This window comes from Tetrapisispora phaffii, chromosome 10 (genome assembly GCF_000236905.1).
Source record: "Tetrapisispora phaffii CBS 4417 chromosome 10, complete genome".
In the NCBI taxonomy this organism is placed as follows: Eukaryota; Fungi; Ascomycota; class Saccharomycetes; order Saccharomycetales; family Saccharomycetaceae; genus Tetrapisispora; species Tetrapisispora phaffii.
In genome coordinates, this window is record NC_016529.1 from 38,160 (window position 1) to 63,486 (window position 25,327).

At 38.9% G+C, this 25,327-nt stretch overlaps 11 protein-coding genes across 11 annotated transcripts; 7 read left to right on the forward strand and 4 right to left on the reverse strand.

Moving 5' to 3' along the window:
• Positions 1-2,751: 2,751 nt before the first annotated feature.
• Positions 2,752-3,837, forward strand: TPHA0J00170 (NAD(P)-dependent alcohol dehydrogenase; the record flags this gene model as incomplete). The annotated part of the gene is made up of 1 exon (XM_003687227.1): positions 2,752-3,837. The coding sequence occupies one exon, from the start codon at positions 2,752-2,754 to the stop codon at positions 3,835-3,837; it is 1,086 nt and encodes a 361-aa protein (XP_003687275.1).
• An 824-nt stretch (positions 3,838-4,661) lies between these two features.
• On the forward strand, positions 4,662-5,348 carry TPHA0J00180 (uncharacterized protein; the record flags this gene model as incomplete). The annotated part of the gene is made up of 1 exon (XM_003687228.1): positions 4,662-5,348. The coding sequence occupies one exon, from the start codon at positions 4,662-4,664 to the stop codon at positions 5,346-5,348; it is 687 nt and encodes a 228-aa protein (XP_003687276.1).
• A 942-nt stretch (positions 5,349-6,290) lies between these two features.
• TPHA0J00190 (Zn(II)2Cys6 transcription factor domain-containing protein) lies at positions 6,291-6,983 on the forward strand (the record flags this gene model as incomplete). The annotated part of the gene is made up of 1 exon (XM_003687229.1): positions 6,291-6,983. One exon carries the CDS (start codon positions 6,291-6,293, stop codon positions 6,981-6,983), a length of 693 nt encoding a protein of 230 aa, XP_003687277.1.
• A 2,201-nt stretch (positions 6,984-9,184) lies between these two features.
• Positions 9,185-10,144, reverse strand: DIM1 (putative dimethyladenosine transferase; the record flags this gene model as incomplete). Its single annotated transcript, XM_003687230.1, has 1 exon — positions 9,185-10,144. One exon carries the CDS (start codon positions 10,142-10,144, stop codon positions 9,185-9,187), a length of 960 nt encoding a protein of 319 aa, XP_003687278.1.
• A 441-nt stretch (positions 10,145-10,585) lies between these two features.
• Positions 10,586-13,243, reverse strand: PLC1 (phosphatidylinositol phospholipase C; the record flags this gene model as incomplete). The annotated part of the gene is made up of 1 exon (XM_003687231.1): positions 10,586-13,243. One exon carries the CDS (start codon positions 13,241-13,243, stop codon positions 10,586-10,588), a length of 2,658 nt encoding a protein of 885 aa, XP_003687279.1.
• Positions 13,244-13,713: 470 nt separating this feature from the next.
• MDL2 (ATP-binding cassette permease MDL2) lies at positions 13,714-15,936 on the reverse strand (the record flags this gene model as incomplete). The annotated part of the gene is made up of 1 exon (XM_003687232.1): positions 13,714-15,936. One exon carries the CDS (start codon positions 15,934-15,936, stop codon positions 13,714-13,716), a length of 2,223 nt encoding a protein of 740 aa, XP_003687280.1.
• A 251-nt stretch (positions 15,937-16,187) lies between these two features.
• On the reverse strand, positions 16,188-16,376 carry ATP15 (F1F0 ATP synthase subunit epsilon; the record flags this gene model as incomplete). Its single annotated transcript, XM_003687233.1, has 1 exon — positions 16,188-16,376. The coding sequence occupies one exon, from the start codon at positions 16,374-16,376 to the stop codon at positions 16,188-16,190; it is 189 nt and encodes a 62-aa protein (XP_003687281.1).
• Positions 16,377-16,839: 463 nt separating this feature from the next.
• TPHA0J00240 (uncharacterized protein) lies at positions 16,840-17,613 on the forward strand (the record flags this gene model as incomplete). Its single annotated transcript, XM_003687234.1, has 1 exon — positions 16,840-17,613. One exon carries the CDS (start codon positions 16,840-16,842, stop codon positions 17,611-17,613), a length of 774 nt encoding a protein of 257 aa, XP_003687282.1.
• Positions 17,614-17,837: 224 nt separating this feature from the next.
• On the forward strand, positions 17,838-20,912 carry POL5 (DNA-directed DNA polymerase; the record flags this gene model as incomplete). Its single annotated transcript, XM_003687235.1, has 1 exon — positions 17,838-20,912. One exon carries the CDS (start codon positions 17,838-17,840, stop codon positions 20,910-20,912), a length of 3,075 nt encoding a protein of 1,024 aa, XP_003687283.1.
• Positions 20,913-21,697: 785 nt separating this feature from the next.
• Positions 21,698-23,245, forward strand: PBI1 (Pbi1p; the record flags this gene model as incomplete). Its single annotated transcript, XM_003687236.1, has 1 exon — positions 21,698-23,245. One exon carries the CDS (start codon positions 21,698-21,700, stop codon positions 23,243-23,245), a length of 1,548 nt encoding a protein of 515 aa, XP_003687284.1.
• A 556-nt stretch (positions 23,246-23,801) lies between these two features.
• Positions 23,802-25,292, forward strand: FUM1 (fumarase FUM1; the record flags this gene model as incomplete). The annotated part of the gene is made up of 1 exon (XM_003687237.1): positions 23,802-25,292. One exon carries the CDS (start codon positions 23,802-23,804, stop codon positions 25,290-25,292), a length of 1,491 nt encoding a protein of 496 aa, XP_003687285.1.
• Between the last annotated feature and the right edge of the window lie 35 nt (positions 25,293-25,327).

Here is a 25,327-nt window from a genome sequence, read left to right on the forward strand (position 1 = left end):
GTTTGTGAAATACTTGTAATGCACAGGAAGAAACATGTGTACAATTCTCGTAATAGGACAAGGAGCTTATCTCGAGGAAGATGCAAGCTTGGACGTATTGCATTAGAAAAACTTGCCAAATCTTGATGAATTCCAAAGGGTCCTATAGTTAATTTTTTCCATTTTTCGAAGAACTTCTGGCATAAACTTCTTAATAGTGGGTTGCATTTATTGCATGAATAGCTAATGGATAGGATCTTTCCTTGCAGAAAATAGTATATATGAATAATTACACTTGGACACTAATGTTTCTACATTGTTCCACATTCACATTTCATTCTCATCATCGAATTTGTTGTGCATATAAGTGATAATAAACGTAAGGTCCAGAAAATTCTGGTGATTATGAGATGCAAATCACGGTTTTATCTGCAGCTCATAGAGGTTCGCTTCTGTAACAATTACATGAATTGGTAATTCTTCTTGATACGTAGAATAGAAAGGTCAATGATTGGGAACCGACGCTAGCGCAGCTTACGGTCTAGTTAATTCCAACAATCTGTAAACAAGTGACTAATAACCGAAAAGGTTCGTTCTAAAACCAAACTTACATGCTCAAATTTGCCAAACTGACGAAATAGGAAGATATCTGTGTAATTTCCAGCATCCGTCAAAACAATTCTTCTAAATACGTCTAATGCAAGATCCAATTATTTATTTATCTTTATGTCTGTTGGCCCTGTTTCCAGCCTCTACGATGACTGTGGAAAGCCTCACAAGTAGTCAAAACATAAATAAAGAAGATGGAAAATGTAATGAGTTTATTTCAAAATGGAAAGTATTTTCTGTATGGTTAGACTGCAGTGCCTGGTCACCTTTACTTAGTTTGCCAAGATATCAGCTTGTGTTGGTTGTTGCTGTATACAATATGCAAAAGAAATAAAATTTGGCTTATTGGTGAGAAGTAAAGGATCAATGCTTCATTGTTCACACAAGTGAACACATGGATATAGTCAATGCAACTTGGAAAATAGTTCTAATAGTGGGATGAACATTATATGGCCTATATCTCAAGAAGCGCATTTATTGAATGAAATGGTAGGAATTTTAATTGTACAGAATAATTAAAGTCTATGAAACCTCAATAATTAAGTGAGGAAAATGCCTTTTTATAATAGCGACTCTATGGAGTAACATTATTACCAATTAGATAAGTTAAACACCTAGCGGAACCAATTCGAATTATAAATATTCTCAGTCGATGACTGGAAAACATTTATTTTGTCAAGATCAAAAAGATTCCAGGATTTGACAATAAAAGAAACAATCTTGGTTCTTTATGGCTAGCTAGCAAATAAATGAGAGAGAAGTTAAAGAAAATTTTTTTTTTTGATGCTGTTAACTTAGAATCATTAATCATCGAACATACAATTATTATCAATGCTGGTTTAGAATACAGCATATCCTGAGAATGGCAAGGTATTGAGAAAAGAAGCCCAAATTTTAAGTTTCACTTACCTCTCGTCATATTATAATATTCGTTTGAGCTTTTATAACGAGACCATCGAAATTTGTGTACTACTTCTTGATTTATTTTCAGTATGCTTCAAATTGAATGTACTACTGTGTGGAGTTCTGAAACCCAAATCGTTTTGAGTTTATTCAACGAGTTTCTGTTCATTATACTGAAATTCGATTTAAGCTTCTATATTTAATATATCAGCCCAGGCAGTTATTTCTCTGGTTATTTTGGATTACGATGATGGAAATTAACAAATATTACTACTATCAATACTGGAGACTCACCACGTATATTATATGCCATTATTTTGGAAAATCGAATACACAACATGTATATAAGCAGTCCGTGGCAAAGCTTGACAAGGAAAGAGAGTTATAATCATATATGGTTCTTCTAGTAATTTTTTACAAGCTAAGCACTAATATTAAGTAACCTTTTATCACCACTGCTAATACGTACAGTGTTTTGAAGCACGATCTTTTCTATTTATCTTTAGAAGTTTTACAATCATTCTCGACTTGAAAGAAAGTTCAATCTTCTTGGTTCCAGGTTGACTATTTTACAATGTGAAAATATTATTTATTCTTTGGGTCAAAGTTTTGTATCTCAACATGATCGCTGGCGATGACTACGGCTCCATGGTCTTACCAGCTGCACTAGTTGTTACCTGAACCACGAATGCTCATCAGAGTTTTATTGAATTTTGATGAGGTATTGTCTGGAATTTGATTGATTGGTTCTTTCAATGTCCCTTTTGCTGCAATACCAATCGCTCGTCCAATCTACCTCACGCCTGTAATGCTAGAATTCGTTTTGTCAGATATCCGTCTTCTTGCTTGGGCGTCTGCTGAAACACTCAAACTCTTACAACGGTTAAAGATCTTTAAAAAAGCACATGGAGACTCCAACACTACTAGCAATTACGAATAACAAGTTATTACGAAACAATTGATATTGTTGTACTATCCATTAATCCCATTAGCCTCTATTTGGATGGTAGTTTCTTGATTCCCGTCTCTTTTCCGTTTAGCATCTTGATGTCCATTATAAAATAGCAATTAAAGCTAGCAAATAGTTTATATAAATGGAGGAATGTTTTTGAATATATTAACTTGGAAATTCTCGTTGATTTGATGGTTGAACATATGCCCTCCCTCCAACAAATCAAAGTTTGTTCTTAAACCATTTACAGGTCAAAACCATTTGATTAAAAATTGTTGACTATAAACTAAAAAAGGAAAAAAGTCACTATGACATACCCTGCTAAGGTCGAAGGTATTGCTATTACCGATAAGAAAGATTGGTTACACCCAAAGAAGGCTTCTTATGACTTGAAGACCGCTGGCGATAGAGACGTTGATATCAAGGTCATTGCTTGTGGTGTGTGTGGTTCAGATGTGCACTGCGCTGCTGGTCGTCATCTTCCTCTATTTGAGGACTGTGTTGTTGGTCATGAAATCATCGGTGAGGTTGTTAAAGTCGGTCCAAAGTGTACCGCTGGTGTCAAGGTCGGTGACCGTGTTGGTGTTGGTGCTCAGTCTCTTTCTTGTTTAGAATGTGAGAGCTGTATTGCCGGTAACGAGCAATACTGTAAGAAAAATACAGTCTACACTATTGCTTCGATTTATCCAGATGGGTCTAAAGCACAAGGTGGATTTGGCTCTCATGTGAGAACCCACGAGTACTTTGTACATCCTATTCCAAAGGAATTGGATACCGTAAATGCTGCTCCGTTATTATGTGGTGGGATTACGGCCTTTTCTCCATTGTTAAGAGGACAAGTTGGTCCAGGTAAGACCGTTGGTATCGTTGGTATCGGTGGTATTGGCCATATTGCTATTCTATTTGCCAAGGCAATGGGTGCTAAAGTAATTGCTATTTCTCGTAGTGCTTCGAAAAAAGAAGATTGTTTAAAATTAGGTGCTGACGAATATATTGCTAGTGCTGAAGGTGATGATTGGAAGCAAAAGTTTGCTGGTAGCATCGATTTCATGTTGTTATGTAACTCTTCGTTCTCTAAATCTAACTTTGACTCTTTATTTTCTTTGATAAAATTAGGTGGTGAAGTTTGCAGTATCGGCATACCTGACATGAGCTACCGTTTGAGTATTTCTCCTCTGTCTTTACTAGGTATCAAGTTTGGTTTTAGTGCCCTAGGTTCAAGAAATGAGTTCCAAAAGATGTTTGAGTTAGTTAAAAAGAACAATATCAAGTTATGGGTGGAAACCCTCCCAATAGGCGAAAAAGGCTTACACGAAGCCTTCGAAAGAGTTGAAAATGGTGATGTAAAATACAGATGCACTATGGTTGATTACGACAAAGAGTTTGGTAATTGAGTTTTTATAAAGTATCACATATATTACGTTACCATATTACATATTTAACGCGGAAATTTATTAGATTTACATTTTTACTTCTTCAATGTTACTCTATCTTGAAAGTTTGGAGTTGAGTTACGATTCTAAGGCACACTAGCCACCATAAAAAACAGCTTACCATACAAAGCACGGTTTTTATATTGAGCATATAAATTACTAAAAGAAGCACATCGCCAAGTGAGTATGTAATGGTTATTCAGTTTGAAAATGCAACTGGCCTCTCAATAAATTATCTTGATACGACTTTAACATCAACATCAAAACTCAGATGTTTTTTCCTAAAAAAATAGAACTTTTCAACAACGCAATATCCCATCTTACTGTACCCTTATCATAATAAATTCGTATGAATAAATTATATAAACCATTACAATTTTGTTTCATATCTTTTGTTTACCTCGACAGAGTTGAGTATTAAATAGTGATACACGCTCTTTGAATATTTAATGTCTTGAAATAGTAGAGATAGTCAACCAATATAATCAGCTGGTATATTATAAGGTTAAATATTAATCGTAACCACCACTGAAGTAGAATATACAAAACTGCTGAACGTGGAGTCCGGAAGTCAGATACAGAGTGCTTACATGCAGTTAAAAGAACAGTGGAGACACTTTGAGCAATGAAGCGTAAGAGAAGCTCACGCATCTCGTACTCTTAAAGTGATACCACCAAAACCAGCGACCAGACTATGATGTTGTTACAGGCGGCCGCCGATGAGTTGCTATCAGATCTAACGATAGAGCGGTTCTTTGTCAATTTAAGTGTACTTGGAACTGGGAATGCATGTTGGTGCTTCTGATCCGGAAGGAAAATATTGGCGACGATATGAGATATTCTTGGCGGCACAGAACCTACAAACTATTATGGTCCGTGCAAGAGTCGTGCTTATCTGTCTCAAGATTGTTCCAGCTGTCACCAAGATTCCGTGTGCAAACGTGCGCCTAGGGAGTGATGAAAGCTCTTATCGAGGCGGCGGCTGCACCGCTATCATGGTTTCTTCAGAGCTGCATCGAGGCCAGCACTATTGCGATGAGGGCTTGCATGAAGAAACGAGCAAAGCGCCGTTTCAGAACACCGGGGGCAGCTGGCCTCGGTTGAGCCCATACCGAAACCATTGCCACGACAAGGCAGCTCCACCAGGCAACCGTGCCCTGCCGCCCATCCCGCACCATTCCCTCAAGACCCTCCCTCGAAAGCACATCCAGTGCATCGCATTGCGTTCTCGAGCCGGCCCCGAAACGGCAAAACCCAAATCTCAGAAAAAGAAACGACAAATCTCAAACGACAGCCGAGGAAACAGAAATAAAACTAATTGGCTGCGGGAGTTTCTGTGCCGTCGTCCCGATCGAGAAAAAGAAAAAGAAAAAGAAAAAGAAAGGTTCAATTCCCGGAAATGCCCGCTGTCGCTTAAGTCACTGGCTTCGTTCTGTGCAGTGCTGAGAGAAATGTCTTTCCTGATAAGATGAGAATGGAGGATGCATATTGGTGTGAGCAGCAGGTGGGATCTGGTGTCTGCCAGCGGTCTGCGGCGGTGGTGATCTGTCACCTTTGCTGCTGCGATGGGTTTGCGATGAGCCTACGTCCGAGAGAGATCTGTCCTGGCGTTTTTTTGGATGTCGAGTGATCTAGGAAACGAACCGGCCGTGCATCGAGTCAGAATGGGTGGAAAGGGCAGCGTGAGTGCAGGTGCGACTGCGAGAGTGAGTGTGTGTCCCGTCGCGATGCGGCAAATATATGCAGCTGCTCACGGTCGTGACATTTCGACAGCGAAAGGTGTGAATTGCTACGCTTTTTTCCCGGCCCTTTTCCTCTCTCTCAGCTTGTGTGCATGCGTTTTCGCTTCCCATCAAGAGCCAGGGATTGCGAGCGCAGCAAGCGTTTTCCTCGACGCCATCCAAGTTGTCTATGCGTAAGAATGGTGTTGCGTATTTCATGGATCATCGAACCTGTGTGTCGAAGCACCTGTCCGCTGCACGCTGCGTTTGCAATACTCCCAGCAGACATTTCGTATCAGTTTCAGGTTCGCTGCACTCGCCTGAATAGCAACCTGGCCGGTTCTAAAGACAAACAACACTTTAGTTGTTTGGCCATCGAGCATCTTGGAACCACCAGCATCGTCTTAAGAAAAAAATATTGCGACTTTGTTTCCAGCTTGTCAAAGTTCATGCCATGTTTTTTTTCCTTCAATGAAAACATTTCATGGCAGTTAAACATTCGTTCCATATCGCATATAGTTGCTCGTCGTCAAGCGTTGGTCCTTTTGTTTGTGCAACTACAACAATCGTTGCCGACTAGAAGTTTCGCTTTGAAGTGAGGTCATCGCCCATCGCCTGAGTCTTCTCAACATACACAATTGCATTCAACCAGATCGATACTGGCGAAGGTAGAATATCACTCCGTGTTACTGCATGATGAACGACTCTGTAATTAAGAAAGTGAAGCGAAGAAGAAATACATCGTTTTATTCTAGAAATGGTTGTCTGCAATGTAAGAAATCGCATAAAAAATGCGACGAGTCCCAACCAAATTGCAATCAATGCACCAGGAAGAAACTAGAGTGTGTTTATCCGATGAATATCATTGTCGAAAGTTTGAATTCTCAGAACGGATTATGGTCAAAGGAAAGAATGAATAACGGCCACACGCTGTCCACTAATAAAAACATAAAGGCATTGACATTCGGGAATATAAAACTGCCCAAGCGGTCCACTCTCGGCGCAAATAATAAAGTGGCAAACATGGTTGCCACTGCAGCGAACGTTTTTCAATCAAATATACAACGCATGAATCATCCAAATTTAACCACAGACAAACAAACATTACACTCCACTGCATTAGATACAAACGATCACAACGACGATCACAATCACGATCACAAGCACAATCACAATCACAAGCACAATCACAATCACAATCACAATCACAATCACAATCACAGACACGTTAAAACGAATAATAAAAGCTATGATAAGAACACTAAAGTGGACAGTTCCTCTTTTTTCATCAGGGATAGCATAAAAATGATGGAACTATTGAACCATGATGAAGAACTCCATGACAATGACGCTTCCACTAAGCACTGTAACAAGGAAAATTTTTAACCTTCAAAGATTCCACTTACAGTTTTCAAATACCGTCAAAGAAATGGCGACACAACAGATCGTTAGCCATTTGGTGAATTCCCTGCATTCAAAAAACTATTCTATGAGGTAAAACGACAACATGGAAATAAATCTTGTAAGTTGATCATTATCGTCGAGGATAGACAATCCATTGATTTCATTCGGAGCATCTGTGAATCAATAAATTGTCACACGTTTTTATGGCTAATGATGAAATTAGTCGAAACGTTTGGAAATAGCTTAGAGAGTTAGATAAGAAATATCCCATCATAATAATGCATTGATATATTGCACGATAGCTGTCATAGCTGAGCTTTACCTAAAAAGAAATCATACAGACCTTTTCGATGCTTGGGAAAGGTATAATAGGATTCCATACATGCAATTATGTGTTGATTTATTGGACAATGCAGAGAACAGTAAAACTAGCAACGATTTTTCACGTTACACCGCAACGCCTTTCGTTGGATGTTTGCTTTTATTTTCTAATTGTGATTCATTATACGTAAATTGGAGAACACATCTCTTAGCACTTCATTCTACAATTTCAAAAGCTGACGAATACGAACCAAAGGCATTGTCCAATATCGTTATCCAAATGATAGAGAAGACGCCTGCTATAATAGCGTTAGAGACTGGGCTAAATATATGGAGATTTATTCATTAATCACATCAAATGATAGTGCTGACTTATTAAAAAGCGACGACTAACTAGGTGAACTACACTATAAGCCATTCCAACCACATCCATTAACCTTCGAATACAATGCCATATTCACATTCTTACATAAGATGACACTAATCTTTGAAAGACTATTTACCAAACTAATCGAACTTAATAATAGAGTTATATTACTATGTGGGAGGCACCTAGTCTATTTCAAATATACTAATAAAAATACGTCTCTAAAGCATGAACTTTATGAATTTCGAAGCTCATTCATGGATGAAATGAGAGATATGTTTGAGGATAACGAATCTGATGACTACCAGTTCCAAATGTTTGGATACAAAAATCATTTCACTGCCAAGTTATATATCAAATTTAGATACTTGGATGAGCAGTTGATGATGCAATTTTTTGTTTGAATTTGGATGAAGCGCAGCCATTACAAACAAGCAAATTGCTTGAATCAATCGTAGAGGCATGGTTCGATGTCGAATCTACAGTTTGGTATTTTATCGTTACATGCTACTATTTATTATGGTACATTAGTGTCAATTATGTTGAAAAATGCTAATTTAGAATCTCGTTTTATCAAAACTCTTAAAAAATTAGAATTCAAAAGTCTCATTTTTAGCTTCAAACTATATCAAAAAATTAAAACATCTGAAGAGCATTATAGAATCAAAAAGCTATGAAAATATACCTATGCCAAAATATAATTTTTTAATGTGTTACCTGCGTTAACATATGTCATGTGGAAGTTTTTTCATTCGAAGCATCCGTATTTTCATTATACTGCCAATATCCCATATTTCTACACGCATATTCTTCAGCTATACAAAGATTTCAGAGAGATCTGGATTAGATCTCTCAGGGTCCACCAGTTAGAAATTCGGAATTTATCAACTTTGAACAATAGTTTGTTCGAACAGAGAATGTTATTCTATTTTTTACAAGAAAGACATAATAACACATCGTTGGGAATGGAGGACATTAATTATGCCTCAGTTTCCCCAGATGTGATGTCTTTATCCAATGCATTATTTATGACGTTAAGGATCATTTGGTAATATTGCATTATCACATTTAGCATCAAAATATGTATGGCTACCATGTATGTGAATTCTTTCCCATTAAAGATCTGTATTTAAAAGCTGCCAAAAAATTATAAATCCAATTATGAACTTATCATGTAGCTTTGACTGAAACGGTGTTGAGAAACAGATTTTGGTGAGAGAATGTAAAATTACCTATTGAAGTTTGTAATATTTAATTTTAATGTGATCCATTAACATTGATATATTTATTGGCATTTATTAGAAAATAATAGCGTCACTATCAAGAGCATGGCTTCTAGTCACTGCATGCTGGTCTGCTTAATTTATTACGATGACAATAACATTATATAATACAGAAAAAATAGTAGATATGATAGATTAGTGGTAACTTGTGTAACTTGTGTTCTTTCAGATAAAATCGAGATTTCCAAGTTATGACAAACGACTGAACCACGTTATGAGAAGTGAATACCTACTTGGTGGAATGCATATAGAAGTCTTAAGAAATCAGTTTGGTCACACTTACCTGATCTCCTCTCACTCATTTCAGTTTCTCTCAAGACAGTTGTAATCTTTTCCTTGACAATTTCCAGCATCGAGGATTTAGTATCATCAACAATTTCATTGTTCATTGCCAAATATGTTTTGTAATTCTTCTCTAAAATTTCTAAAACAGTCGAAGATTTGAAACCTGCTGCGATAGTTCTATTTTTTCTGACAAACAATATTCTTAACAGACCATCCCATTCATTGAAATCGACTTGTGGTCTTGGATTTTTAATTTCTATTCTAACAACACTAGATTCAACTTGTGGTGGAGGTCTAAAATTATTTCTACCAACTTTCATGATGTGGGTCACATTTGCCCACATTTGCACATTGGCTGATAACCTACAATACAAAGAATCACCAGGTCTAGCCAGAAGTCTCAATGCGAATTCTCTTTGAAACATCAGTATAGAGACCCTTGGTGGTTTTGGTTGATTAATCAATTTGAACACCAGTGGTGATGAAATTTGATATGGTGTGTTACTTATGCATATATCAAAGTATGGTAAATCAGTTTTCATGAAATCACCTAGAAGAATGTCCAATTTCTTTTCACCTGGAGTACCATGGACTCTTTTAGTTAATTCTGCAGCCATTCTTGGATCCATTTCCACCGCAACAACCTTTCTAGCTTGTTCTAAAATACGCACCGTCAAATTACCGGTACCTGGACCGACTTCCAGAACAATATCGGAAGGTTGGATACCAGCCTTGTCAACAATACCTTGTGCAACCAATGGGTTCTTTAAAATATGTTGGCCTAAATCTGTGTTGAATTTAAACACTGAACTTAAATGCTTTTCAGCAGCAACTTGTTTGCTGGAGCTTGCAGCTCCAGCGTACTTCTTCTTGTCAGCTTTAGCCATATTTTTATTAGTTAAGATGCAACCTGCACTTCCTTAGACGGATCAATATACAATGGAAGTACAGACCATGAACACATCATGGATTGTAGCCTCATCTTTTATATCAAATATACATGAGATGAGATGAGATGAGCTTACGGTGAAATAAAATTTTTAGTGACTACAAGACATCACGTGATTTTTATTTTAATGACGACCTTAGCAATGACAGGCACCAAGTGATAGTAATCACCAAGGCATTGTAGCTTTGAGACACGAATTGTTGCCGTCATAAAGCTTCACATTGGAGTATAATCTTATTTTATATTGGAATTTAGTTGTTTGAATCTCATGGACCTGACTTCTGGCAAAAGTGTAACTTTGTAGCAAGGTTTGGGTAGATTTGGGGATGATCGATAGGATGAAATCTTTAGAGGGGCATGAGGTGTTTACTGAGGTAACTTAGGTTGTATATAAACGAATAAATAATGTTGAGAAGATAAATTTTTCACCTTTAGTATTATATAATGGGATATGCCTGTATCCTTGTTTCACTGTGTCAAGTTTTAAACAACACTCAGCAAGTACTACTGAACTTGTTTTCACTGTGAATTTAATAAATGCGAAATAACTGTTGTGCAGTAATGCATTTAAACGAGACTCCCAAATTGGGTTAAATCCATTACCTTTACAGGAGTTTGTCTGAGCTTTATTTTTGGCCAAAATTGTAGCATTTCTAGAGGTTAATGAATCAATGCAATTCTCTTCGCAAATAAATTCAACAACCACGTATGGCGATAGAACAACATCTTTTGAATACAGTTCCTTTGGTTTATGAAGAAGTTGTGCTGATACTATATCTAACTTAATGTGCAAAGGTTTTGGTTTATAATCATTAGGGATATGTGATATCTCCATTGTCTTAGAGACTATAGATATCAAATGGGGTGGTTTTAACTTATATCCTGAATGCAATTGCGAGTTTTTTTCATCTGAAAGTTGAAAGAAAGCTTTATTCAATTGTTGCCCATAGTCATTGGTTTGCCAATTAGTAGCTACCATTTGAACACCAGACTCCCAGAAAAATACAGGGTTAAAATTCGACGATTTGTATCTAAAGGCATGTGGATACACCCGAGTTAAATATTTCCTATTATGCTTATTAAAAGATAATTTAAGAGATTCATCTGTGCATAGGTTTAAATACTTCTTTTCGTTAAAAGAGAAGCAGTGAGTTAATGATTTAGATTCTGGAAGAGATAAATTTCTAAATTTTAAGCCATGTATTCCACAAATACCAAGCAGCTCTTTATGAATTTCGGTCTCTCGAATCATTTTCAGTCTCTTGATTCTTGTCTTTATACTAGATGAGCTCGACTGTGACACCATACTTTCTGAAGATTGCATTGAACTAGTATCGCGTTCGACTTCATAAAGAGATTCATCTGTATCGTAAAATGATCCTGCATGCGAATTAGATGCCTCAATCGTAGAAGCATCTTTGATATCTTGTATATTTTTAGTTTTTTTAACTTTTACAATGATTTTATGTTTCAGTTTTTCTGGCGAAAGTAAACCAAGTTCAAATTCATTTTCATAAACTAAACTATCACCTAAAATTTCATTGAAGATAGAAGCAACTTTTATTTGATTTTGATTGTTACAATTAACCTCAAGTGAAATTATTAGCGGATATGGGGAGGTAATGAACGCATATTTTCTGATTACGTTTACAACGTTAATCAATGGAATAGCAGATGTTAAAAACCCATGACAGACAACAGGTCCAGACTCGTCATCCCAAATATCAATTTCTACACACCTACATCCATGCTGCAGTGCTTGTATGTATCCTTCCACCGATGGTGTTTCACCATATTGCTTACCTAACAGATATGTATTATGCGAAGAAGCAATAAAGTAATGATTTATTGGCTTCGAGTAATCTTCCTCAATTTCCTTTAAATATGGCGCAGTTGACAGATATTTAAGGAAATTTGCTTTTGTAATTTTAGTAACTGTAGGATTACACAACTTAGAATATAGTAAGTTGATATATTCCTCAGTAAAATTTTCTTTTTGAATATTTAATAGAAAATGTTTAAATCGCCGAAGATCAAGGTACTGTCCATCATCCTTTGTAATAGATTTCCATAGTTTATCAATTTCTTCTCTTTTCTTTAATAATTTAACGAATATTTGAAATTCTTGGAAATTTAATAGACCATTATTATTTAAATCAGCAGCTTTAAAGACTTTCAATAAATGACTGGAAGGAAAATAAATATGAAACTTTAGACATAGTTTTTCCACATCTTCAAAAGATAGTACATCCACTTCCTCATCTTCTCTTTTGAATGATACGGTTGAGTGCCAATGAACTTTAGCAAACTTCTCGTTACCAGGAAGCGCCATACTTTCCATGAATTCGGACCTATGTTTCACTAGTCCACGAATACACGCATAAACTGTATTGAAATCTTCTGAGTTATTTGCTATAACATGAAGAGCTTTCAGTTTGTTTGAAACTTCATATATCACGGTAATCCAAAATTTTGCAAATTCATTTGATATTTCATACTCTTCTCTATAGTTTCTTGCCAAGTTACCAATTCGAATATCTTTGATCGTATCTATGTCCATTTTCTTCTTACCATCTTTCCAAGTAATCGATTCTAGTCCATTTAATCTCAGAGTCCTCATTTTACTTTTGTTACGAGTTATCTTCATCATTGGAATACCATTGCGAAACTTCTCACATTCAATGCTCAATTCGTTTGAGATCAACAAATTGCTTGGTTCGTATTGGAAAGCTATGCTGATCGCCCTAGGAGTAGTCAAGGGACCCACATACGATTGATCATCGTTATTATTATTCAACAAAACGATATCTGATGTCTTTCTAGCCAAGTTTCGTAATCCTTTCGACAAGGTGGTGAGCGATATATTGGATGTTCCAACGCTGGAGACATTTGTATCCGAGTAACCTAGGCAACTTCCACTAATATTATCAATATCCATGTTCTCACCTTCATATATCGTCTCATCTTCACCATTCCTGAAGTCCCCTAGCATATCATCTAAGTTTTCATTTTGCACGTTCTGGAACTTCACTACCATGAATGCCACCAAACGAACAAGATATTACGTCTAGGCAACTACTAATATAACCAACTCATCATTCATACTGCAACTACAAAAATCGAGGTCGATATCTTATATAGCTCAACGTCCAACACATTATTGAACTGTATCTTCCATTTGTTTCATCTTGTTCCAGCTTTGCATTTTGATGCCTCAACGGCGAAGGCCTTGGATATTTAAGACTTTACAGTAACAAGAGCTCAATGTGGAAAGAATAAAATGAGTTGATTTGGGTTTGGGTAAACGTATTGAATGTGATTAATTATTATTACTTGAAGTATATATGAGTATATGCCACATGACTTATGTTTATGTAGTAAGTCTAGAAAGGATCATTGCTTTCCCTGGGGGAATAGTGTGATAAAAATGGTGTTTCTTAACGATGAGCGATACAGGTAGATATTGTGAATAGCTTGCCTGGCGATGTATTTATTATTTTGGGACAGCTATATTTTAAGATTTATGGAAGATTTATCAGGAAACGGTTGTTTGTCGAGGATATCCTTTTCATCTTGGCTTCTTATGTCGTTTTGCAAAATTTCTTCCTCTAACACGACGTCGACGATTGATTCGTTGGCAGCATTTTTCTGAGATTCTTGTTCAGGAGTCTCTGCAGGCTTTTCGTTTGGGTTTCTTTCATTTATTGTTGATTTTTCATTCAATAATTGGGACAACTCACTTAATGGATTCCCAAATAGTGTTTTAAATTTTCCGATTTCTACCACGGAACCATCATTGCCAAGAACAATCACAATCTCTGATCTCCTGATAGTGCTCAAACGATGGGCTATACTTATAATCGTGACTTCTTTCTTTTTCATGAGCTTTCCAAAAGTGTAATTAATTGCACTTTCACTTTCAACATCTAGTGCCGATGTAGCTTCATCTAGGATCAACACATTTGGTTTCTTAAGTAATGCCCTTGCTATTGCTATTCTTTGCTTTTGACCACCGCTTAGTAGTGTACCGTTTGGACCTAATATAGTTTGGTATTGATCTGGGAATTTTGTAATAAAGTTGTGGCAAAAGCATTGTTTAGTTACTCTTCTGATCTCTTCAGCTGTGGCTTCATAAGTCAAACCATATGTGATATTATCTCTTATGGAACCCGACATTAATATAGGTTCTTGTTGAACAATGCCGATGTGGCGTCTTAAGGATTTACTATTTAATTTTGAAATATCTTGACCATCGACTGTAATGGTTCCTGCTGTCGGTTTATAATATTTCAATAGCAATGAAGCGATCGTTGATTTACCTCTTCCTGATGGGCCCACAATACAAACATTAGAACCTGGCTCAATTTTGAAATTCAGCGATTTAAATATCTGGCTGCCTGGTCTTGTCGGGTATGCAAAGGATACGTTTTTAAATTCTATTTCACCTTTCCCAGGGATATACTTTTTTCCTGTCGTGGGACTTATCATTGGAATACGATCTGTCAATTCGAACAACCTAGAAGCCGCACCGACACCTTGCATAATCTCTGAGTAGAAACTTGACAATCCAAAAACTGCACTTCCTGTTAATTCTGTATACATCATGTAAGCTGTCAAATCTCCAATTGAAAGTCCGCCATGTAGAACTAAGTATGAACCATATGCCAATACTAATAGGAAGCTCATATCTCCTAATGAACTTGTGATAGTAAACAATTTTGCATTTATGAATGCGGATTCTTTCCCAACATTGTAAACGTCTTTTATGACATTATTATACCTTTTAATCTCTCTTTGCTCGGCTACAAATGCTTGGACCGTCTTCACACCACTGAATTGTTCTTCAGAAACTCTTGTCAATTGGCCTGTTGCTTCTTGCAACTTTCTCGAGTTATCTCTGATGAGTCTACCAAAGTACATACTACTTAGCATTACTGGGGGAGTGAAGAATAATAAAAACGCAGAAAGTTCAGGAGATATAGAGACCATCATCCCTACCCCGACACCACCACAAAGCAGTGCTTTGAATCCATCGGAAACTTTCTGAGTCATCGATCTTGACACTACGTAAGCGTCTGAACCTAGTCTTGATATAAGGTCACCGACTTTGTTATTGTCAAAGAACTCTGCATCTTGATGGATTGTCTTCTTAATCACTTGTGAACGTAGCCTGGCGACTACCCTCTCACTAAGAACTCTTAACAGCACCACTCTCCCAAAATTAGCGGCAGTCCCAATCAACAATGCAGCTCCAATACAGCCCAGAAATTCATATAGCGACAGCCCAAACGCAATAGGGGGCAGCTCGCTACTTTCTATACTCAGATCTGCTGAACCCAACTCTGCATCTTCTGACTTTGATATTGCATTCTTCAAAAGGTCAAGCACCATCCCGATTACTTTTGGTAAAGACATTCCAATTGTGCAAGAGACCGTTAACAAGCCCACTGCTATGCAAAGCAGTTTCCAGTCCTTCTTCGCTAGGGATAACAACCGTTTAATATCGTTACCGTCATTACGGGATTTGGGGACTCTCACTTGAGGTGCAGTTGTTTTCGATGAGGACCACCTCTTCGTTGTGATAGTACATGCGATTTTAACCTCATTTGGTTTGATCGTAATTGCCCTGAAGGACAACTTCCTGGTCAGCATCCAACCCTGCATCGTTGAGGGTCTCTGTATTTTAGTCCATGGACCCAAGAGCCTTGTTGCTCTCAATGCTAGCATCATGGATTTCCTGTATGTTCTTATTGTGGCTCTTCACTTTCGGTTGCAGTTCATGTAAGTGTTTTGAGTTGTGGTGTTATTTTTATATGTGAAGATGAACCGGTTCCAATAACCGTGCATTAATAGTTAAATAAAGAAACTGATCTTAAAATCTAATATGGATATATCTATTTGCGTAACTGCTACAGAATGGCGTATATATGTACATAGGATAAGTAGTGAATATGAGCGTGGGTGCCAGGGGGCGTTGGCGACTAGTCTGAAATAGAGGTTGGCTCACTCTTCGCAGTGCCTTTCTCAAAAATAGTGTACTTGATATCAGTCTTGGATCTGCTCAAGACAGAATTGGTCTTCAGGTCGTTCTTCAATGACTGACGAACGGTCTTGGCGGCGACCGCCAAGTAGTTCGAGTAGGTTAAGCCAGCTTTTCTCCAGGTACTCATTGTTTATATGTTTTGGATGTCGAGCGTCGAGTGTCGTGTGTCAGTGTCGAGTGTCGTGTGCGTCTGTGAGGGTCCAAGGTATACTCTAACCAGCTTCTAAGTAGCAACATCCTTGTTTTATAGTTGAAATCAGCAAGTTCGCGGACGGAAACGGACTTAAAGCAGCGCCATTGGTTGGTTCGTGAGAAGTGACAGAAGAGCGACAGCAAAGAGCAACGACAGCAACAAGCTTGCTCTTTACTGTCGTTGCTCTTTGGCCCTATCACTGGTACGACTGGCATCGCCACGACGACTGTGACACGGCCTTGCTATTTCTGAGGCCATCACGCACAACGCCCAAGTGCATTGCTGCGTACAATACCAAACATGCTACAAGGCTGTTTCGCTGGGTGAGGTATAAATAGAGTGCCTCTGGGGCCAGCAGAACCAGCATCGGGATGCCAACAACCCAACGCTCATCCCAATGCTGCTCGTACCCCTTATAGCAACCCTCGTTTCCCCAATCCTCGTGCACTCTACGGTGCTTGAACCAGTCGACATGCAGCTGGACGCGGTGCACACGGTCGACCGTCGCATCGCCAGCGCCGTCACCGCCGTCAGCAATGCCGGCAGCGCCTGGCTGAGACTGGCACACGCCGTCACCTTTGTTCCAACTGCCAACTGGACCCTCGAGGCAGCCCTTGACCACTATGCTAACACGCTGGCACCCATTGGCGAGAAGGACATGGTCGACGCTGTTGCCCGGTGGTCGGCCGGCGCTGGCGCCGGCAGCGACCGCTCCAGTGACGCCGGCGCCTGGACCTGGTTGACAGCCCCGATAGACGCAGCAACCGTGTCGTTGATCAGACTGCAGAGCTGGCACCTGCGCAAACTCGTGGTGGACTCCCCAGAGGCTACCTCCGAGACCCGCCTGCAAGCGGCCAGCAGCGCCCTATTGGTCGAGCAGGCCCTGCGTGCGCGCCGGACCGTCGTGCACATGCTGACATCCCGTTGCGCCAACTCCAACGCCGATGGTGGAGCTGCCATAAGCCCCCGCCGCAAGCCCACCCCAGACGAGTACCTTCTGTACTTGCGCAAGTTCGCTTTCTTCATGGCACAGGCCACGATCATCGGGGCCTTCTGCATGGCCGCCGGCATGTTCTCCTGCTACTTCATGTTTGCCATCCTGCTCCCAGCATCGACAGCCATCTGGATCTCTGTCATCCTCCAGTTCCGTCGAGGAATGGCGCTCCCATGACCCATTTCAGGACACCCAAGAGCACCCCATTCCTGGTGCCATCGCCAGGAATCGACCCGGGGACCTCTCGAGCTCATCGCTTGCACTGAAAAATTTCACTTCCTACCTCCAAAGAACATATATAAAATTAATAGATTTATAATTTAATGTTTTCGTTTAGATGATTTATTGGTGGTTTTGATGTCATGACAGGGTCTGCAAGAGGCTGAACTGCGACTGTAGATATGAGGGTTGATAGAGATTTGTTTTATAAGCTTGCGTCGGACGTGCCGGAAGAGCGAATTGCCAGTGTTGTTGGTGTGGTCGGCAACCTGGAGAAATTATCTGTGGGTGATGAGGGTGAGAAGGAATGGGTTTACGTGGTGGACAGGCTGGTGAAAGGTTTAGAGTCGAACCGCAACAGTGCACGTCTGGGGTTTTCCATGTGTCTGACCGAGGCGCTGCACTTGGTGTTGTCTCGAGATGTGGCCGAGAGGCCTCGTTGTTTAAAAGATGTTGGAGACTATTTGAAAGCTGTGGACTCTCAATTCCCTTTGAGTGCGGTAGGAACTGGCAAGGCAAAGGTTAAGGTCAAAGGTAAGGATGAGAGAGGCACGCTCTTTGGGAGACTGTTTGCTTACAAGGTGTTGTTGAACGAGCCGTTGTTCTCACTGCTTTTTGATCAAAAGTTTTTAATCGAATTTCAAGAAAGAGTGATCCAGTTGGGGTCCATGAAGAACTGGTTGCTTGAACCTTGTTTTTTCTCATTGTACCAGGCTATTGAGAAGCTTCTCCCTGGGTTAGATCAAGAGTACGCTCAAGCAACGGTCGCGCAGATCGATGAGCACAAGTTGACAATGACTAATGAAGGACTCTCTGTCTATTTGTTACTTGCTAAGAAGTTTACATTATCAGACTTCACGCTAGAGAACAGTGCATGGAAGGCTAACGATCCGCTACAAAAGGGAAACTTGAGCGTGATGGCGAAGGTGATGTTGGATACCAACGTTGACGGTGCAAACTCCAACACCAACAAGAACTGGGCTCCAAGGTTGCACTATATATGGGATATCATTTTAAGAGAGTTCTTCGACAATGAACAGCATGGAAGCGATGCCAAGCACGTTTACCAAAAAAAGAAACACGATAAAAGTAAGAACCCACAAAGGGTCGAGTTCAAGAGTTTCTGGCAAGCAGTAGTCGATGAATCGTTCTTCAACGATAAAGCTTCTCCCGAAAGAAAATACCAAGGCTATTTGATATTTCAAAAGGCAGTAGAATCAGTCCCAGCTTCTGAAGTTGAATACTGTTTCACTCAAAATATTATGAGATCTATGATCAATCAAGCAAGTGATTCGAAAAGAATGCTGAACAAACTTTCACAAAAGACGTTAAATACACTAGTCTCCATTTGTGAATCAGAACCAGCAAAATTAACTCCAGTATTGACTGCACTCTTGTTTTCTGAAGAAGGATCGTTGAATTTTGATATATTGACGAAATCAAAAACTGTCTCAAGATTATTAGCTACTAAGCAAAGTGACCATCACTACTTAGCAACTTTGATTCGCCTGTTCACTTCTAGATTAAATGTAAGTGACAAGACACCAGAACTCGAAGAGTTAAACCCAAGATTAAAATTCATTTTGGACAGTTTATTAAACCTAATCCGTAGTCAGAAGGCACTTTTGGAAACTGATAAAGAAATCGTAATGGAAATTTTAGAGTCAACAATTCAACTAGCTTTTTTTCAAAAAGATAACGAATATATTAACAATATTGCAAAGGAAAGATTATCATCAATGTTAGCAGAATTAATAGTTTTGCCATCAACCGATGGATCTTGGCCATACTTAGCTCTAGAAATTATTGTTACTAAAGAAAAAAGTGAAACTTTAATTGATTCATTAGATGATAGTTTAGTAGCAGTTAAAGCAGAATCCCTTGACATTTTGAAGAAAATTAGTGAATTAAAATCAAAAAGTTCTCAATTACTGGGAATCGAGTCTTTGATGTCAATGAACTTAATTCAGTTGTACTCAGGCGATGCTGAATCAATTGGTATTATCGAAGATTTGACTACATTCTACCATGAAACATCGAACCATGAGACTGCTAACTTCACTGGAGTCACTGAGATTTTGTTGTCACTTTTGGCTCAAAGAAAATCGTTGCTGAGAAAGTTAAGTCTTCTTGTTTGGGAGCAATTTATTGACCAGATTGGTAAGGAAGAGATCAATTTACTTCTGAATTTCTTGCATGCCAGAGAAAATAAAGAGGGTTTTAGTGTTTTGTTCGAAAATGAAGGTGATTATGAAGTAGTTGATAGTGAAAATGATGCTGAAGGAGAAGAAGATGATGAAAACAATGAAAAAGATAACGACGACTCTGATGAAGACTCTGATGACGATGTCAGCGATGACGACGACGCTTCTCTGAGTAGCAGTGACACTGACAATGCTGATGATGAAAAGATATCCCAGATTGATAAAGAGACCACAAGTGCATTAGCAAAAGCCTTGAACTTGCCAGATAATATTATTAATGAGAATGGTGAAGTTAACATCAATATGTTGGAAGGCATGGATGAAGATGATGACGATGATTCTAGCAGTGCTGAAGATGATGATGAATCAATGGATGATGAAAAAATGATGGAATTAGATGACCAACTGTCTGAAATTTTCAAACGTAGAAAGGATGCCTTATCGACTGTCTCCACTGGTAATCAAAGAAAATTAGATGTTAAAGAGTCTCGTGAGAATGTCATTGCATTCAAACACAGAATTATCGACATGTTAGAAATTTACATCAAACATATTGAACAGTTAAGCTTGAACAGAGCCGATGGTGGTAAGGTAGTCACCACCGAAAAAACCGAACAAACATTAGCTATCATGTTAGCTATCGTTGATGCTTTTGCGAACTGTGTTCAACAAACTTTAGATAAGCCACTTATAGAAAAAATTATCAAATTATTCAAAGGCAGATTCTCCAAGATTCGTTTCACCCTTTTTGAAGACATCGAAACCTCCACCGAAATTATGAACTCTTTAGAGCGTATCCACATTCACCTGAATACCAACAAACCAGGTCAATTTTCCGCTGCTTATTACTTGTTCTGTTCAAGCACGTCATTATACCTATGTAGATTCCTGATTGACACTACAGTCGAAGCAGAAAAAACCAAAATGTTCGAGAAATTGGTCGATGTATACGCTGCCACCACCAAGATATGGATGCAGGAGGGCAAATACGGCGCAAAGATATTTGTTGACTTTTACAATTGGTTAGCATCCAAGAAGCAACGCAAGGCTTAGGAAACCCACCCACATGCACGCTTACATTCGTAACTCATCCAGACGATTATGCCGGTTGAGTTCCATTCCAACCCGCTTGCCCACCGTGACCATGCGAAGCAACTCCTAGTCAAAGTGACTATATTATAGCACTTCAAGTAGCACAACTATGTACAATTAAACGCAAATGTATAATAAATTATTTCTTCAAAAGACAAAGGCCAAACAGCAAAGAAACAGTTATATGAGAGAGAGACTGCCTGTGTGTCTTTTTATCCATAAACGACAGACTCTCGAAACATTCTTCTCAGGGTCCCCACGCTTTTTGTTTCTGTTTTTTTGTTTCGGACCGATGAACGAGGACGTAAACGAGACCTTTCCGTCGTGTCACTTAAACGAGATGTTACCATAAATTGTAGCAAGGTCTTGAGGCACAACCGTTTAACGTTCTAAGGCTCTGTTTGCGCAAGATCTATTTTCGGTATTAAGTTGTTGAAGCAGAATAAGTATGGGGTTGATGTGCTTTAGCTTGACTAAGCCTCTGCTCTCCTTCTCGCTATCCTGTTAATCTATTAAACGAGCATCTCTGAAACAAAAAGTAGGCGTTCAGCAAGATGTGCTAGGATTACCATTGGATGTGGTGAGCTAATCATATATAAACCAGCTGGTAATTCTAATTGACAATGTTAGCTATTCTGAGATTGCATAGCGGTTTTTACCGGTTCGTTTTCATTTCACGTTTACTTACACATACAGATACACATTCGTGCCTTTAAACACACTCAAGAAACATAAGATAAAGCATCATGCCATTCAGACCATTGGCTTCCTACGAAAGAAATGTATTGATTGAGTCTTACGAAAATCAAACCAACGGTACTATTTTCAGTGCAAAGTACACCGATATGCAAACTAATTCAACAATTAACGACGATGCTGCTACTTTACTTACTCAAAATGAGGAAAACAATATGTTTTCAAGGTTTATCAATGCTCTAGCCACAGTAATTACCGAAAATCCAGAGCTTTATACCACTATTAACACAAAATTGGAGTTCGAACCAATAACAGAGATCAAAACTGACGATGTAATCAGTTCCATCAAATTCAACTCTACGAAAGATGAGTTTGTGAATTGTAAGAATGGTGCTCCTCCATACTTGTTACGACATATATTTAATAAGGATAAATTTGTCCCAGGTTCTGGTAAACCACTATGGAATTTATACATTGTTGACGATTCTATTGTGATATTTCATGGACAAGATGTTCTATTTGATATTTATTCAGCAGCAAGTTTCCACCGAAAGTTCTTTGCTGCATTAGAAGGTGCTACTCCAACCAGCGAAAAGTTAACAACTATATTTAGATTATCTGACCTATCAAAGTCAGCACTAACGTATCCATTCCCTAAATCAATTTACGACAGTCCTTTACTTATGTTACCAGCAAAGACTATTGATTTGGTATCTCTTCAGACTCGTTTCTTCTTGAAATCTGTTGTTAGCAAGACAATTGTCAAACCTCTCAATATAATTATGTTCAATGACGAACCGATGAAGAGCTTCACGAATTCTGATCCAATGGATATTTTGGAGAAGACTTCATCTTTATGTGGCACAACTGTCTTTGGTAACATTTCCAACGAAAGATTCGACTACTTACAGTCTATTGCTGAAGAAGAAAACGTTTGCACCAAGAGTCTAGTCTGTGGTATTACCATGCTATGTTTGAAACCACTAATAAAAGACTTCAGTAGTAATATCACATTCTCTATTGCTATGAATCTTAGAGACTCTATTGAGGAATCCACTGAGTTTGGTTTATTTTACAAGAATGTCAGAATCGAAGTCCCACTAAGCTTCATCGATGATAACGTATTTAAGTTGAAGACTAGTTATAATGGTTATGATGCTTCTAATTCCAACATTAAAGAGACAAATCCGAATTATGAAGAGCAATTGATTGCATATCAATTCAATCAAATTGCCACATTTATTTCAAGGAACTTGAAACAAAGAATGAGAGCCTGGAGAAGAAATGGGTTCAATGACGACGATATCAAGATGATGAAGTTTGGTAGCAAAGATAAAAACACTTCTGCCAAGATCATACAGATCAACGATATTTCCGACCTTTCCTTCTGCCCAATGAACAAAAATGGCGAACTAAATAGCGTCAGTTTGAAAGATCTAAGTTTCACACACAGTCTGGTGCCAGACCAATTCATGTCTCTATCTTACACCCATTGTAAGAGCACTGGCTCTAATATATGTATCCACTTCCCAGAAGTCTACGACTTGGAACTGTTTGTTGAAAAGTTCCAGAACTTCATTGACGGTGGCGACGAGTAGTCCAAAGATCACACAGACACTCCTCTCATATATTGACATATATAAACTACATATAATAACTAATTTTACAAAATTATACAGCATTATAAACTACGTTCTTGTCTTCACAGCTCTGAAGAGCACTACATATTGTTTGTTCTTGATTGGGAAAGTACCACATCCAAGGAAAGGCAACAGGATGAGGATACATCTTGGTCACACACACATATATATCAAAGAGGGTGTGCTTTCTAGCAGTGCAGTGGTGACCTGGGCCTGGTTCCCCATTTACTGACACTTCTCTTTCCATCCATTGACGACAGCCAATTGCTGTCACTGAGATCCCAACTTCATCGGCCGTTTTGATTGGTCGCGGAGTTGAAACGGTTCAAGATTCCAACTTCTATGAAGCCTCGTTTATATAAAAGACGATCGACATATAACTTTTGTTGAAGGGATGACTTTTTGGTTGACTTGAATTGTGGAACTAGTTTCTTGGATCTAGTCGACGATAGCAAACGTGCATTATTTGTGTATATACCAATTATCAATAAAAAATTATAATTTCTGTACGAGAATGAGTTCAGTGATTAGAAATGTTCCAAGAGGAGTGAAGAGCGTTGCCAAGGTGCAGAAGACTGGCATGCACCAATCAATGAGGTGCTTAAGTGACGAAGCTGGCTTCAGAATAGAGACCGATGGGTTCGGAGAGATTAAAGTTCCTGCCAACAAATATTGGGGTGCCCAGACTGAGAGATCTTTTGAGAACTTTAGGATTGGCGGCCCTCGTGAGAGAATGCCTGATCCAGTGGTGAAAGCGTTTGGCGTGTTGAAGAAGTCTGCTGCTATAGTGAATGAAGGATACGGGACTTTGGACCCACAGATTTCGAAAGTGATCCAAGAGGCTGCTGACGAGGTTATTCAAGGTAAATTGAACGACCATTTCCCCCTGGTAGTGTTTCAAACTGGTTCTGGTACCCAATCAAACATGAATGCTAACGAAGTTATTTCGAACAGAGCTATCGAACTGCTAGGAGGTACATTGGGGTCCAAGCAAGTTCACCCAAATAACCATGTTAATCAAGCTCAATCATCTAACGATAGCTTCCCAACAGTTATGCATATTGCTGCTGTTACTGAAATAACCGATCATTTAATTCCTGAAGTGGCTAACTTGAGAGATGCTCTAGAGTCTAAGTCAAAAGATTTTGCTCACATTGTCAAAATCGGTAGAACCCATTTACAAGACGCAACTCCATTGACATTGGGCCAAGAGTTCAGTGGCTACGTTCAACAATTGACGAATGGTATCGGCCGTATTGAACATTCTTTGATTAATTTAAAGTTTCTAGCTCAGGGTGGTACAGCAGTTGGTACTGGACTAAACACTAGAATTGGTTTTGCTGAAAAGATAGCTGAACAGATTTCTAAAGAAACAGGCGTTGCTTTCAAGACTGCTCCAAATAAATTCGAAGCTCTTGCTGCTCACGATGCTATAGTTGAAGCCAGTGGCGCTATCACCACTGTTGCTACCTCCTTGTTTAAGATTGCTCAAGATATTAGATACTTGGGTAGTGGTCCAAGATGTGGTTACGGTGAATTATCATTGCCAGAAAACGAGCCAGGTTCTTCAATCATGCCTGGTAAGATCAACCCAACACAAAACGAAGCTGTCACCCAAGTATGTGCCCAGATCATAGGTAACAACCAAACCATCATCTTTGCGGGTACACAAGGTCAATTCGAATTGAATGTATTCAAGCCAGTTATGATCTCTAACTTATTAAGCTCTATTAGACTCTTAGGCGACGTCTCTAAGTCCTTCCGTATCCATTGTGTTGAAGGCATCAAAGCCAACGAGGAAAGAATTGCCGACTTGATGAACAAGAGTCTGATGCTGGTCACCGCTTTGAACCCAAAGATCGGTTACGATGAAGCCACGAAAGTCGCAAAGAACGCACACAAAAAGGGTATCACCTTAAAGGAGAGTGCAATGCAATTGGGGTCCCTTACTGAAAGTGAGTTTGACGAATGGGTCGTCCCAGAAAAGATGATTGGCCCAAAATAAGTCATCACACATCTGTCTCCAATTTAAACTATTCT